Source organism: Anopheles arabiensis, chromosome 3 (assembly GCF_016920715.1).
Source record: "Anopheles arabiensis isolate DONGOLA chromosome 3, AaraD3, whole genome shotgun sequence".
NCBI classification, from domain to species: domain Eukaryota; kingdom Metazoa; phylum Arthropoda; class Insecta; order Diptera; family Culicidae; genus Anopheles; species Anopheles arabiensis.
The window spans coordinates 33766429-33779259 of NC_053518.1; the positions used below are offsets into that span (position 1 = coordinate 33766429).

The 12831-nt window shown below is 46.7% G+C and overlaps 1 protein-coding gene and 1 long non-coding RNA gene across 12 annotated transcripts in view; one reads left to right on the top strand and one right to left on the bottom strand.

Annotated features, from left to right (window-relative positions):
* The window catches only part of LOC120901592 (CUGBP Elav-like family member 2), a 293066-nt gene that overhangs the window by 182507 nt on the left and 97728 nt on the right, over positions 1–12831 (top strand). For all 10 annotated transcript variants that reach the window (XM_040309653.1, XM_040309654.1, XM_040309655.1 and 7 more), the window contains one exon: positions 4690–4738. In XM_040309653.1, coding sequence (XP_040165587.1) covers positions 4690–4738 — 49 coding nt within the window. The remainder of the gene's footprint in view (positions 1–4689; positions 4739–12831) is intronic.
* On the bottom strand, positions 6554–8097 carry LOC120901594. 2 transcript variants are annotated; one of them, XR_005739309.1, is made up of 5 exons: positions 7978–8097; positions 7791–7897; positions 7255–7684; positions 7023–7180; positions 6554–6939 (listed from the first exon to the last, which is right to left on the bottom strand). It is a non-coding gene; the product is annotated as an uncharacterized LOC120901594 (long non-coding RNA). The 2 variants fall into 2 exon arrangements; XR_005739308.1 differs by having other exon boundaries at positions 6554–7180.

The following is a 12831-nucleotide window of genomic DNA, read 5'->3' on the forward strand; positions in this document are numbered from 1 at the left end:
GTAAAGTTTCGACAGGTTGGGCCGAATAAGTTTAAGCCCCGTACCCTGGTTCGTTTCCTCTTAACGAGCGCCACAACCCTGAACGCCCTGTTTCAATGCATGTCACTCTCTCTCTCCTTTTAGTTGGAAATATGCTCGGGAGGAGATATGCATGCCACACATCACCAAGGAAAACGGGTGGGGGGGGGACTTTCATTAAAGGGCCACACCATCTCACCTGTGGCTTTGAGTTTCGGGAGCTCGGGGAAGTAATAAATTTACCAACACACCACCACACGGTGGGCGGTTGGTTTGGTGGGTGTAAAAGTTGGACCACCGCCGCCACCGCCTGTGCACTACTAGAGGTAAACAGAGGTTCGCCACCTTCGGCTTGGGAGCGCTGGCCCATGGAGGCTTTGGTGTGTGTGCACATGCATTTTCCATATTTTGCCCGTGTTTCGTTGCTGCTTAAAATGTTCTTTTAAGCGCTTGAGTAAGTTTGATTTCCCCTTTTTTTGTACCTTTTTGAGGCGACATCCATCTGTGGAGGAACACCTTCAGTGGCTGGTAGTTCATATTTTATAAAGTTGCCCATGCTCATGCCAAGTTTGCACATTAAAACCCTTCTTCCAACGGTTGGAAGTAAATTGACTGCACTCGTTGCCCAAAACTCTTGGCAGGTGATGGTCGTGCATGCCAGCGATTGTCCTTTCCGTGATGGTGCAGCTTTTGATGGAAGCGCGACGTCGTCTTCCATCTACCGATAATGTACGTTTCAATAGATTTTGTGGCCGGTTGGAGCATATGTGTTAGTGTGTTGGAAGGCTTGATGAGCGAACGAGCGGGCACGATTAACAAGAGTAATGATCCTCGTTCCCAGCTGACGGTAGCGGCGATGATGATGATGATGATGATGCAGTTTAGCGCCGATAAAGACGTTGACTGACCGGAAATGGGTGGTTTCCCTGTGTGTGTTTGGTAGAGGATCTAGCACGAGGTATCGTCACGCAACACCGCGATAGCTTACGCCATGCGCCGTTCGAACTCAATTAGAAGGTGGCGTAAGGATACACATGGCGTTGTGTATTTGTGAGGAGCAAAAGTATACATAGAAGAACGGGTTGAGTTGATACGGAAAGGCCCCCCAAAAAGGACACCGCACTTCAGGACGTCGTCTAGTGTGTGACTGCTGCGTTAAATCATACCCCGGGACAGAACGCACCGAAATTGAAGCCTGTGTTTTAATTGTGCTACGTTATATTTCTCCGGCACAGGCCGGCGTATCGTCGAGTGCTCAAATTTAGGTGCCATCGGGTGGCAGATATGACCGCAAAAAAAAACCTCCACCGAGTGCCTCACTCAATCCGACACAGAACCAACTCGGTACGACCGATCGTTACCGCCATCGAAACCCTTAATTGAATCATTTCAGAATGCATCTCTTCCACGAGGTTTGGCTCCGAAACTCATGGCGACGTACTGTTAGAACAACCCACTATACTACTGTTACTACCACACACTCACACAAATATCCACTAGCACGTCGTCCTACTGCTGATGATTGTGAATGGCCGGCACGTTTTCTGGGGCATGGTTTTTTTTTACCGAAATTTGGCGTGAGATTAGTGTGTTTGGTCGTGGCGTTTGGTGGTGTCGAGTGCACTTCAGTGTGGGAGCAGAAGGAAAAACGGAAAAGCCCGAAATGAATTTACCCAATCGATATCGCAACGGTTTCGAAAACTGGGAAAAATACTTCTGCACGGCATGTGAGCCATCGTACTGTGCAATATTGGCGTGTGTGTGTGTGAACGGAGTGGACGAGTGCCAATAAAAGAAATGTAAACCTCGTTAAGCGATCAGTTTAAACGATATAGTTGGTGGTTGTGGTGATGCGTCGTGTGCATGTGGTTCTCTCCATTCCATCACATCTCGAAGCGGTGTCGAAATCGAAACCAATCAAGATGAGAAACAGGTTCACGCGGTTCCGTAAATTGAAATGGAGCCATTATTATAAAAGCCTGAAATGCAAAAGACCTGAAAAAACGGGATGAAATAATAGTTAATAGGCCAAAGATGGATCTTTTGCAACACAGTTCATTAAAGACTTACTCTGTCAAGCTCAAACGTCCCAAAAGCCAACATTATCCGCACAATTAGTTAGCTGACTGTCTCTTGGAACGCTCCTGCTGTGTCTCCATCGTTCAAACTCGTTCCACGAAAAGGCTGAAGACAGCATGAACACACGCCATCGCCTGACGGTGCAAACATACACACAATTATTGAATAATAATGTGTTTATTGTGTATTATTAACGTGCGGCTCGGTGCACTACTACTTGCATGATACTCCCGCAGCAACAGTCGGCTTGCGAGTGGACAGCACAAATAGTGCTCGATGTTTAGCATCCCATCACGGACGTACGTTTCAGAAGGAGCTGGCAGGCTGGATGCAATGTCTTCTGCCTGTTTGCTATTTCTGTGCATTAAATAATGAACGTCACCGGAATATGGACACGGAATAGAATTCCAGCCAGTAGCGTTGTCATCCTTGGGCTATTTCCGTCCAGCGTGTTCACGGTTTTAGTGGGGACGCTGTCAAGGATTCGGCAGTGAAACATTCCCGTATGCATTATTATTCCAATTATTGTTGGATACGCCTTAAGCTAGAGTGTATGAGAGCGTGTGTTTGTAAATTGAACAAATAACAAACATATTTCAACTGTCTAATGGAAGCTATAAACCAAATACGCATGCAGTTATGCAATTCGTAGAGCGAAGCGCCTAAATGTATGCATTCCGTGCAACGAAACGCCTAAATTTATGCATTTTATACAGCGAAACGCCTTAAGTTATGCAGATGAAGATGCAAAATGGTAGTATTACGCTTTTCATGCTAAAATGTATCAATTTCTTGTTAGGTTTTCACATTTTTATTAAAACTATTCAAAACAATTGCAAACCAACGAGGAATAAAACTTTACGGCAAGCGATAAAGCAGTACAAATTTACACTCTGAATTACTCCAGCGCCCGGCGAGTCGACAACTGCTTAAAAACCTGCCCACCCATCCACCCTGCTGGTAGAAAACTATAAGTGTTTTCTCGCTCCCCGAGTACTGCTTAAATGCTAAAGTCAAACAACTCGCTGACTACTTCACAAACAATACCACTCGCACCTCAACAGTCAAAATTATTTCCCTGTTTGCTTCCTTTTGTCCCCATTTCGTCCTTACGTGAGACGAGAGAGAGAGCGAGAAAGATAGAGAGAGAGAGAGAGTGAGTGAGTTACGCAAAGTCCTTTGGAGGGCTGTTTTCTTAAGATGTCTTCCCAAATCGACTCCGACTGTACATCCATTACGCAACGGCAAAGCACTTACCCAATAGTCACCCTTGCAGCAAGCAGCACAACAACACAACAACCACACACCAGGCCAGAAATAATGGACTTCCCGGGCCTCTCCAGGAAAGCATCGCAAGAAGCTGCGAAGACAACAATACTGTGGGGTGCACTCGAGCAACAACGGGGTGTAGTGACTTATTGTCGTTGTGTTGGTGGAGTTCTCCTCTCCTCCGATTGGTAGGTTAGGGAAGATGAAGGATGTACAGGTTTTGCTGGAAGTTTTGGGGTTTCCCACTTAAGAATAACTACATCTCTCCGCTTGTGCATCCTTACCCGCAGCGCCCGTTCACAGGACAGTAGAGAGGGTGAGCTTGGTGCGAGAGAAAGTTTTAATTAAGGAAATATTTGCTCTACCGCTCTACCCACTCGATGATGGAGCACCTTTTGGCAGATCTGCGTGGTTACACCGTTCCCGACTCCAGTCGGTTAGATCCGGTGCAAAGGATAAGGCTCCGATGGCAGGTAGGGCAGGGCAAACTACTACTTCTACCAGGGACAGTGTGCGTTGTCTTTAATTCGAGCCGCTTTCCAGGGCAATGGTGTGTGTAAACGATAGTGCCTGATCCTGCCAGTGTTGGGGGTTGTTGTTTTAGTTTCGGGAACAAACGGAACGTTTCCCTCCACACGTGCTCTCCCCGTACTAGATCCGGTGCTAATAGTTGTGTGATGATGATTTCATCATCATCTCGCAACACTCATCAAAACCATCAATACAAGGATGGGGAGAGAGGTAGACTGGAAGCTTTGGGCTTTGCTTCTCTAATCATTTCCTAATTATGTGCATCACTCGCACATACACATACATGCGTGCCTGCGAAGCGCGTAATCTGATTCGCCATTTATGTGTGTGTGTGTGTCTGCTAGCCGGAAAATGCGCGCCTTGTTCACTCCATAAATTGTCCATTACGCTAATTATGCGACCAATGGCGCATGCAGCATGCACAGTGAAGCCACCATTGCGTGGGAATATAGGGTAGGCGCGCACGCGGGAGGTTGTGTTTCACGGGACTAATTTCATCGCTGTCCGATCCGAATCGAATTAGTGACTGCTTAGGGTATTTAGTGTGCTTTCCCTACTATTATGCTCCTTTACAAACACGCACACACACACACGCACACAGCATGCCAATAAAGCTGCTGACTCCAGTGGTGGAGATATCCATTATCCTGCCAATCGGTGGCCTGTGGCAGCAGCCGCCATCGCAACTACTACTGCCTTTTGTGTACCCCACTTGCCCCCCGCGCGGGGGAATTTACTCCCTTCAACACTAATGTGTGTCTTTCTTCTTATTCTTCTTTTTCTCTAACACAGATGCACCATCCGATCCAGATGAAGCCGGCTGACAGCGAGAATCGAAATGGTAAGTGGAAAAGCGGGTTCACTTTACGGGGCTGGGTTGGCTTGAGTTGTTTGCCGGTTTTTCTTTCCATTTCTCCAATTACAACACACGTCACCGAGTGTGTGTGTGTGTGTGTGTTTGAGTTCTATCCCCTTCATTATTTACCGATTTCATTTCCACTGTCCCAAGCTCTACAGTAGCACTCAATCGTATTTTAATTAAATTCAATTGACCTCAAATGAACGTTGACTGGAGTTTTGCGTATGCGAGATGCAAACGTTTCTCCTTTTGCCGGGAATTAGGTTTATCGGTTTAACCCGAACTACACACCCGACACAGCACAAAACATGAAACATGGTGGGGAATATCCTTTCGGGGTTTGGAGAAGGTGCCCAGGACCATCTTCTGTCGATACCATTCCAGCAAAGCAAATGTCAATTTCAATTCTTCTGCAATGGCTCATTGACTGCTTCAATGCCTGGAGTGGAAGTGGATGCACTCATGCCTTAAATTAAATGTGAATTGTTTGGAATTTCTGTCCAGAGTGTAAGCGATAAGTGCTAGGTTTAAGCCTTCTTTCCCTTCGACGCAGTTCATTTTGGAGTTGGAAGCAGTGTGTATCCCAGACTTTTAAGTTTTGATTCCTTGTACAGAGATATCTGGAGCATAGGGTCTGGAGGATTATGTCGATTTTAATCTCTTCCTGATGCTGCAGGATGTGCTCCAGAGTGCGAGAGAGATTAGCCATCACAGTGTCCGAGTATCAACCATTCCAACTGGATGCTTTGACATCACTGTGCTAATATGCCAAGGAATCGCCGATGCCAAGCTTCGTTTTTTCCCTCCCTGTTGTTAATAAATCAAGCCCTAGCACAGGATTAGCCCCAGACAGTGATAGTAGTGTAATGGAAACATCATCCGCTTAATTCTTCACTGTTCCTATCGATGGGGTTTACATATGGATCACCTTCCATCCTTCGTTTGCCGTAAAGCCAGGTGTAAAAAGGTGGCAACAGACCATAGAGCAACACACCCCAGAACTCCTTGTACCCGCGGTTAAGGGCAATCTAGTTGACGCTCTTCTTGCCAGCAAATAACAACAACTTTCCCAATTAAACTTTTTCGTTTTCGCTTTGGCTTTTCCAAATTTGGACCACCAAATCGTGACATGATATCGTTCTACAACCAGGGGAGCAAAACAAGGGAGAACGACGACAATTGACGCGGGACCAATGTACAGGCTGATAAATGTTTGCCAGACACGACACGATATGGGTATCCCATGGAAAAGTCAGTCTACCTGTGTTTTTTAAGAGTCGTTCTATAGTGGGGTGTACAGCAAAAAAGAAACAACCATCAAGTTGTGTCGATGTGAGGTTTTTATGCAGGTTGCCCACTTTTTCTCGATGCACACGGACGAAGTGGACGAACTGCTCTACAGCGTATTCCAATGGTCCTCAGAAGTACTTAGGCGAACGATTCGATCTACAAATTCCGTATCTACTTATTACCTCGTTTTTATCACATTCTTTCGCTCTCCAATCGTAACTTGTTTCTGTGTACAGAACGTAGAGAAAGGTTTTTCGCAGAAAATGAAGTAAAAAACCAAACCCTTAAGGACTTGCTAACGATGGCAAAGGTTGATAGACGAAAGAGAAATAAACGAATATAGCCAGCACACACACACAAAAAGATGAAAAATTGCCTTTTTCTCTCGGTTCAATCTCGTCTAGAGCAAACCAAAAAGGGGGATCTACTCTTGTACCGAGACACCGATCTATCCGTCCCATCCCGCAAGGTCCCCAAAGCATGGGGAAACCCATGCACAAGAAGTTTGGGAAATTGAAGCGCGTCGGTCCGGAAATTTGAAGAATTCAATTATCGGTGTCACTTTTCTGTACATTAATACCGCCAGTATCTAGGAGTCCAGAACCTTTCACTTTTTTTTACTTGCTCTCGATTCTAAAAGCCCAAGATTGATGAGAACCGTGACCGCCATCCGCCGAACGGAAATGAAGTAACCGATAACAAGCGTCAATGCGGTTCCAGCAGCCTGATTATCATTTGAAGCTGAGCTAGCACGTCTTTTCGATTTTGAAATGGCCTTGTCCATTATGTCCGGGACAGTGTCTACCGTCGGATCAATTAATTTGATGTCTACCGACCATTTCTTCCCCCTCTAAAACTTATAACATCTTTTGTTCTGAAGACTTGGGGAAGAGCTGTAATAACTCAGTGCATTTTAGTGTTTTTTCCCTCTACTTCTGTCCTTTTAAAGAGCTCTCCTTTTTTAAAACATACTCACAATTCTCCCCCCAACAAGTCGCTGCAAAATCCTCAGATTCGGTTATTGTTTCTTCGTTGCAATTCAAATCCATCCAAAATGCGAATGAATAGCAAAACGCGCTGGGTAAAGAGTGTTCCAAGGATCCCGTACCAAAACGGCTCGCCAGCACACCAATGCTGGAAATATTCAAATAGAAATGATTCCTTTCATTAAATTTAATTTTAATAATTAAGGGCTTGATGATGCTGACCCGAGAAACAGAGCAACTTCCAGGCACGGCAAATCCCGGGGAAAGCCACCGCCGGGATTGAGGGGACGACAGAGGTTCGCACGAAGCACTACCACGTGGCAGCCCGGGCATCCTCCGGGCACATTCTGTAGATTGGTTTTTGAATGTTGCATTTTATTCACTGGAGTCTCCATTTGTGTCTGTGTGGATTCCTTTTTTTTCGGTTGTTTCTCGCCCCCAACGCCGCGGCGCTTTTCTTTTCTGCAAACAACCGCAACAATTTGCACTGGCTGAGGGAGAAGCGGGAAGGGAGAATCACCACCAGTTAAAAGGATACAGAAGGTTCGACGGGAGAAAGATTTTCCTTTTCCATGATGTTGCTGCTGCCTGCTGTGTGGCGGTCTTTTAGGTTCGGCGCATATTTGCCACCGGGAGAAGGAAGGTTCATGCCCTTGGAACAAAAAAAAAACTCCGAGTAAATAAAGAACACATGTTTATTGGTGGGAAATGGCCGGCGCTGTTAGTTGCACGATTGGCATTTCGCTAATTTCACTTACCAGCGGAACAGGGGTAGTACGGTGGGTAATTCAATAATGGGATTTTCGTATGTTAGGTCCACCCGGTTCACCACGAGCTTAGCCAGTGTATTTTGGGGGATTTTCGGCTGAAAGTAAAAGGGAAAAAGATGTAAAACGAATTTCTAGAAGAAATGGAATAAGTGTTTTGAGGGTTTTTTTAACTAACCTAATTCCATATTCAGTTTGTGATCACAAGGGTACACGCTAGAGAATATTGGAGAGACGTTAAAATACTCCATTTGCAGACCAAATACCGGTTTTTGTTAGCTCGCTAGCGCTTCCAAATCGGTGCGAATTTCCCTCGCTGACGACGTCGTTTATAAGTAGTTGTGACGGGTATTGACATTTCGACGTTTTTGAAGTAAACAACAGTAGAGTTCGTCGCGGCGGTGTGACAGCTTCGTTAAGAAGAATGCCCCCCCCTTTTTTTGGGTTAAACATTTATTCGTTAAGTCACAGCAGCCGCTCATGTTTCACTGGTTGATGTTGGGAAATTTGTTCTTGTAGAGTGATTTTACCGAAGCAAAATCATCATGCACGCATTTCAAACGCTGGACAATGTGTTCATGTTTCGCAAGGAAAAGTGCAAGGAGTGCATGAAGCAGCCGATCGCTTCGCTCGGCCTGCAGGAGTCGGGCTATTCGTACTTCATCAGCTCCATGTGCAAACGGTGCCGGTGGTTCGGCGATCGGATGCTATGCCAAGAGCAAGGTGCAAACTGTCCGCTTTGTGGTGCAAGTTTCACAATATTAATCGTTTGCTTTTTTACTTGTATTCTTTTAGGTAAGTGACGAGCTGGGTAGAGACATTGAACATCCGGGCGACGTGCGCTAGTGTTGTGCGTAAGTAAACAAAACAATGGTCGGGATTGAACAGTGCTGTATCATATTGTAGGGATTGGTCCTCTATCCTGTTGCTGGGAAAAGCTCAATCAACGTTGCAAAATACACCGATCAAATGTCTGGGACTAGCTGCGGATGTTCAAAAACCATAGCTTAAAAGTAGTACAACACAGCCAGGAATCAAGCTCACTGCGGCACTTCTCCCGGTTAATATTCATAATATTCTGCACCGGACAGCCTGTGTTGTGTGTACCCAAGCGTAGGACAACTACTTCAAAAGCAAACTCTCGCTGGTTTTTACGGCAGTTTCACCAACTGCTGATTGTTCGTGCGCTGCCGTTACCAAACACATTTTTTAAAAGTCACTTTTTAGTGCAATTATTTCAGTCGCCGCTGCTGCTGCGGCAGTAGTGCAAGGAGAGCGAGAACACGGATGACAGCAACGATTGTGCAGCCTTTTTTATGTTCTGCCTGCTTGGAGGAATTGTTTTAGATTTTCCTCTCCTTCACGGCCCGTTGCCGGGACCGGAAGCTAAACAGATTCTTTCGATTTTTTGTTTTCGAGTACGTTCCTACAGCGGACGGCCGCTTCGGTGCACGCTGAACCAATTTTATGGACGTGTAGTGCATATAAACAATTTTTCACATACTCCTTAACCCCCGGGTATCCGGGAGCCGTTAGTTGGGAACAGTTCAAACACACTGTGCTGCCGGTTACGACCGGACCGGGTGATTGCCCGAGTCATAAGAAATGCTTTATTTTGAACGGAGCGAGCGAAAGCGCCAAAAACGCCAACGGTTCCGTTGTAACAAACGATGTCCGAGTACATAAAGCGGCAGAGCATAAAGCAACAAAAGGGCTGCGTCCCTGTGTCCACCTCGTCGAGCCTACGCTGGGAAGCTTTTTTTCACCAGCATTTTAGAAACAGCACTAAACTACAGCTCCGAACTTCTTTTTTGCCATTTCTTGTGCCCCTGCGCTTTGTTAGATACGTTTCAATGTTTAGTGCCACCGTGTTATCGGGTGTATGGCTAGGTGGTATTAGTTTATGGGGCGCTTCCACGATCCGGGAGCGCGCATTGTCCTATGAATTGTAGCTGAGCGCAGTCTGTCGGTAATAACTAGTTTTCGGCAGTTTTATAACGCCCGCTCCCAGAAGGGTGGTAGTAGCTTTCCCGATTTAATGTCAATTGCAGGGTCATTCAAGGACGCGCAGACGGATGGCACGTTTTATGGCACATCGGGAGGATAACACGCCGAGCGAGATGAATTGCAAGCGCAGTGCCGTTTGGGTAGTTGTAGTTGATGTTGTCGAAGGGTAGGCCAAGTTTGGGCATCGCCCTGGACAACAGTAGGGGATCAAATGGTGTCAATTGTCAGTCATTCCGCTTGAATGTACTTTAGAAAATCAGAATTAAACAAAGAAGAATTCCAAGATAATTTAATAACTTCCATTTCGACTGTATAAGAAGATTCGTCTTAACGCATCGGAAAGCATTGAAGTAATCTCCACTTGTTCAAGAGCCATTCTTCCGAATGTCAGCATAATGCAAACCACGCCTAGCCGGTTGATCCTTAACTAATTAAAACCCCCCGAAAACTTTATCGTACCTTCAGCCGTACCAAAAAAAAAGAAGCAAAAAGAATCGATTGAATATTGGAGCAACGTAAATGTCAACCACCACGGGAGGTGGTGGTTTGGCGCAACTGCTTCGGCTGTGGCCGGTTTAATTGAAACCAACGATCTCGAACGATGGCGAACGGTGGCGACAATTGGACGGTTGCGAACTCCCGTCCTTGTTGGAGAAGCAGCGGGGAGAATCGAACCTTCTTAAACGACATCTCTCAGCGGCTACGATACCGGCGGTTGCAGCGGGTTTGTTGGTGGCCATGAAGGAGTAAGCAATGCGAGATTTATTGGGTGTAAAATTGTCATTTGCATCTGATGCCACTCTTTGCAGCTAGACGGCGACCGCACTGCGGCACACACACCACAAACACACACACACACACTGTGCAAAATCCCGATATTGTGGGGCGATTGGGATTTCGGATTTCGGTGTCAGATTCGGGGGAGGTTGAAGGAAAACATTTCCATTCGTTGTCGTCGTCGTCGCCTGCGAGGGTTTAAAATAGCAACCGCGCGCGACTTGTGCGTTTTCGGAAGGAAATCACCGTGGCATGCGTGTCCTCCCCGTGTGTGTGTTGGGTGTGGGGTGGATGTAAATTTGTCAGTCTTTTTTTTAATTCTTTTTGTTTGTTTGCGGGTGTAACATTCTTACCGCGCACCGAGTTTACCGCAGGGCATTGACATATAAATTCGAATGCACCGGTTAGAGTGAAATGGGAAATGTTTCATTCTGCGAACCCCCGGTGAGTTCAAGGAACCGATTAATTCAAACACAACGACAAATGGTCTTATTTTGGGAGCGTTTGTTCTTTCTTTCTTTATTTTTAGCATTAAATCGAAAGGATGTTGCATCTTCGGACCACCCGAACGCACTAAACGCCAAATGCATTGAACGGAGGGACACACTCGGCAGACACTTGTTCGTCGCTACACGTGACCATAGAGTGCGATGTAACGACCACTGCACACACTATCTCTCTTTATTGCTCTCTTGGTCCAATAACAGCACAATGATACCCGTTTCCGGTTGCTAGTGCGAATGGCGATGGTGTCTTCCTTTCCATTCTTTGACGGCTTCTTTACCCATCTGTTACCAACCACCACCGCTATGGCGGTTAGACGACAGACGACACACATCGACACATTCCGCGCACGGTTCCAGCAGTCGGAGGTTTATGTTTTATGTCACTCTTTTTTACCCCGTGGTCGTCGCCACCGCTTACGCGCCAGATGGCGGATGTGCGGACATGTGCCGCTTCCTCTTCCTGTTGAGCTTCGGAACGTCACACACCGCGCCCCGTGGTTGGGTTTTTGTGTCACCCCTTCCGATCTCCCGATCCCCGCCGGCAGTCTTCGGGCTGTCCGGCCGGTGAGATGATCGTGCGAGAACAACCATGTTTTGCGGTTGACCTGTTAATTTATGCTGAATGCGTCTGCCGACCCCACAAAACCAGCCACCCCCGGAGGGCGCGCGTTTATATTGGTGTCGGAGTGCGATTATGGATGTTGTCACCATTTTTTAATGGCCGATTTTTCGTCCCTCGCGCTTCCTATCCATCCCGCCCTGCGTGTGCTATTGGTTGGGGTTTGGTGAAATTGGATGAGCTTCTTTCGGTTTCCCGCTCCTTCTTTCTCCTTTGCCACGCGCGTTATAACGATGCCATGCCTGTGTTCTCCGGGGGGCTGTCGGTGGTCACTTTGGCTATTAATCAGTGTGCTGGCGGGAACTAGCAATTGGCTTGCGGGGTGTTTTTCCCTCCCTCTTTTTCGTTTAATTTTGATGCTACTCTTGAAGAACGGGATGTGCGCTTACTGGTCGTGAAAAGATTGTCCGTCCCGCTTGTTGCTTACCCGGTAGCACAGTACCCTCGTGTGTGTGTAGGCGGAAGCAACGTTTCTCCATCTCTAGAATGTAAAACGCAAGCGAGCGCGCGCTCGCGCAAACACACGCGGATTAGGATCATGATCGGCCGCCGGCAACTGTCGCATCGGTGGCGGAACAGCTGTGTCCGTGTTTGGCAGCCACTTAATTATCCGCTGCCCAAAACGGCTCGAGGTTAAATATTTTAGAAAATGAGCGTGAGTATGTGTGTGTGTTCCAATGAATTTGGCTGACTATGTTCTAACAAAATGTTTTCTTTTTGTAGGTGCTCTCTTATACCACGTCACTGTGCAATGGTGTTGGAAATTAGAAGAAGCATTAGATGGAACAAAAAGGAAGGACTTACGGACGGGGGGACCATTGCTTTTACGCTGTTAATTAGAAACTGAAAGTGAAATTTAATCATCTTCCCACGAGCGCTCGACCGCGTCCGTCTACTTAAGCATGAAAACGGACGACCGAAGGCAGTGTGACGAGCGCACTCCTCTGCTTTGCCCTTCGGGCCCGACCCGAGTGGTCCAGAGCTGTCGTCAGCACGAGTCAAAATGAAGTGTGTGCCATGACAGACGGGGCATGGGACAGACTTAACTGTCGCTGTCTCCACTATTACTGCTGCTTCTACTACTGTGTTGCTACCGTACGCTGCTGATTGTTACAGGTTCTAC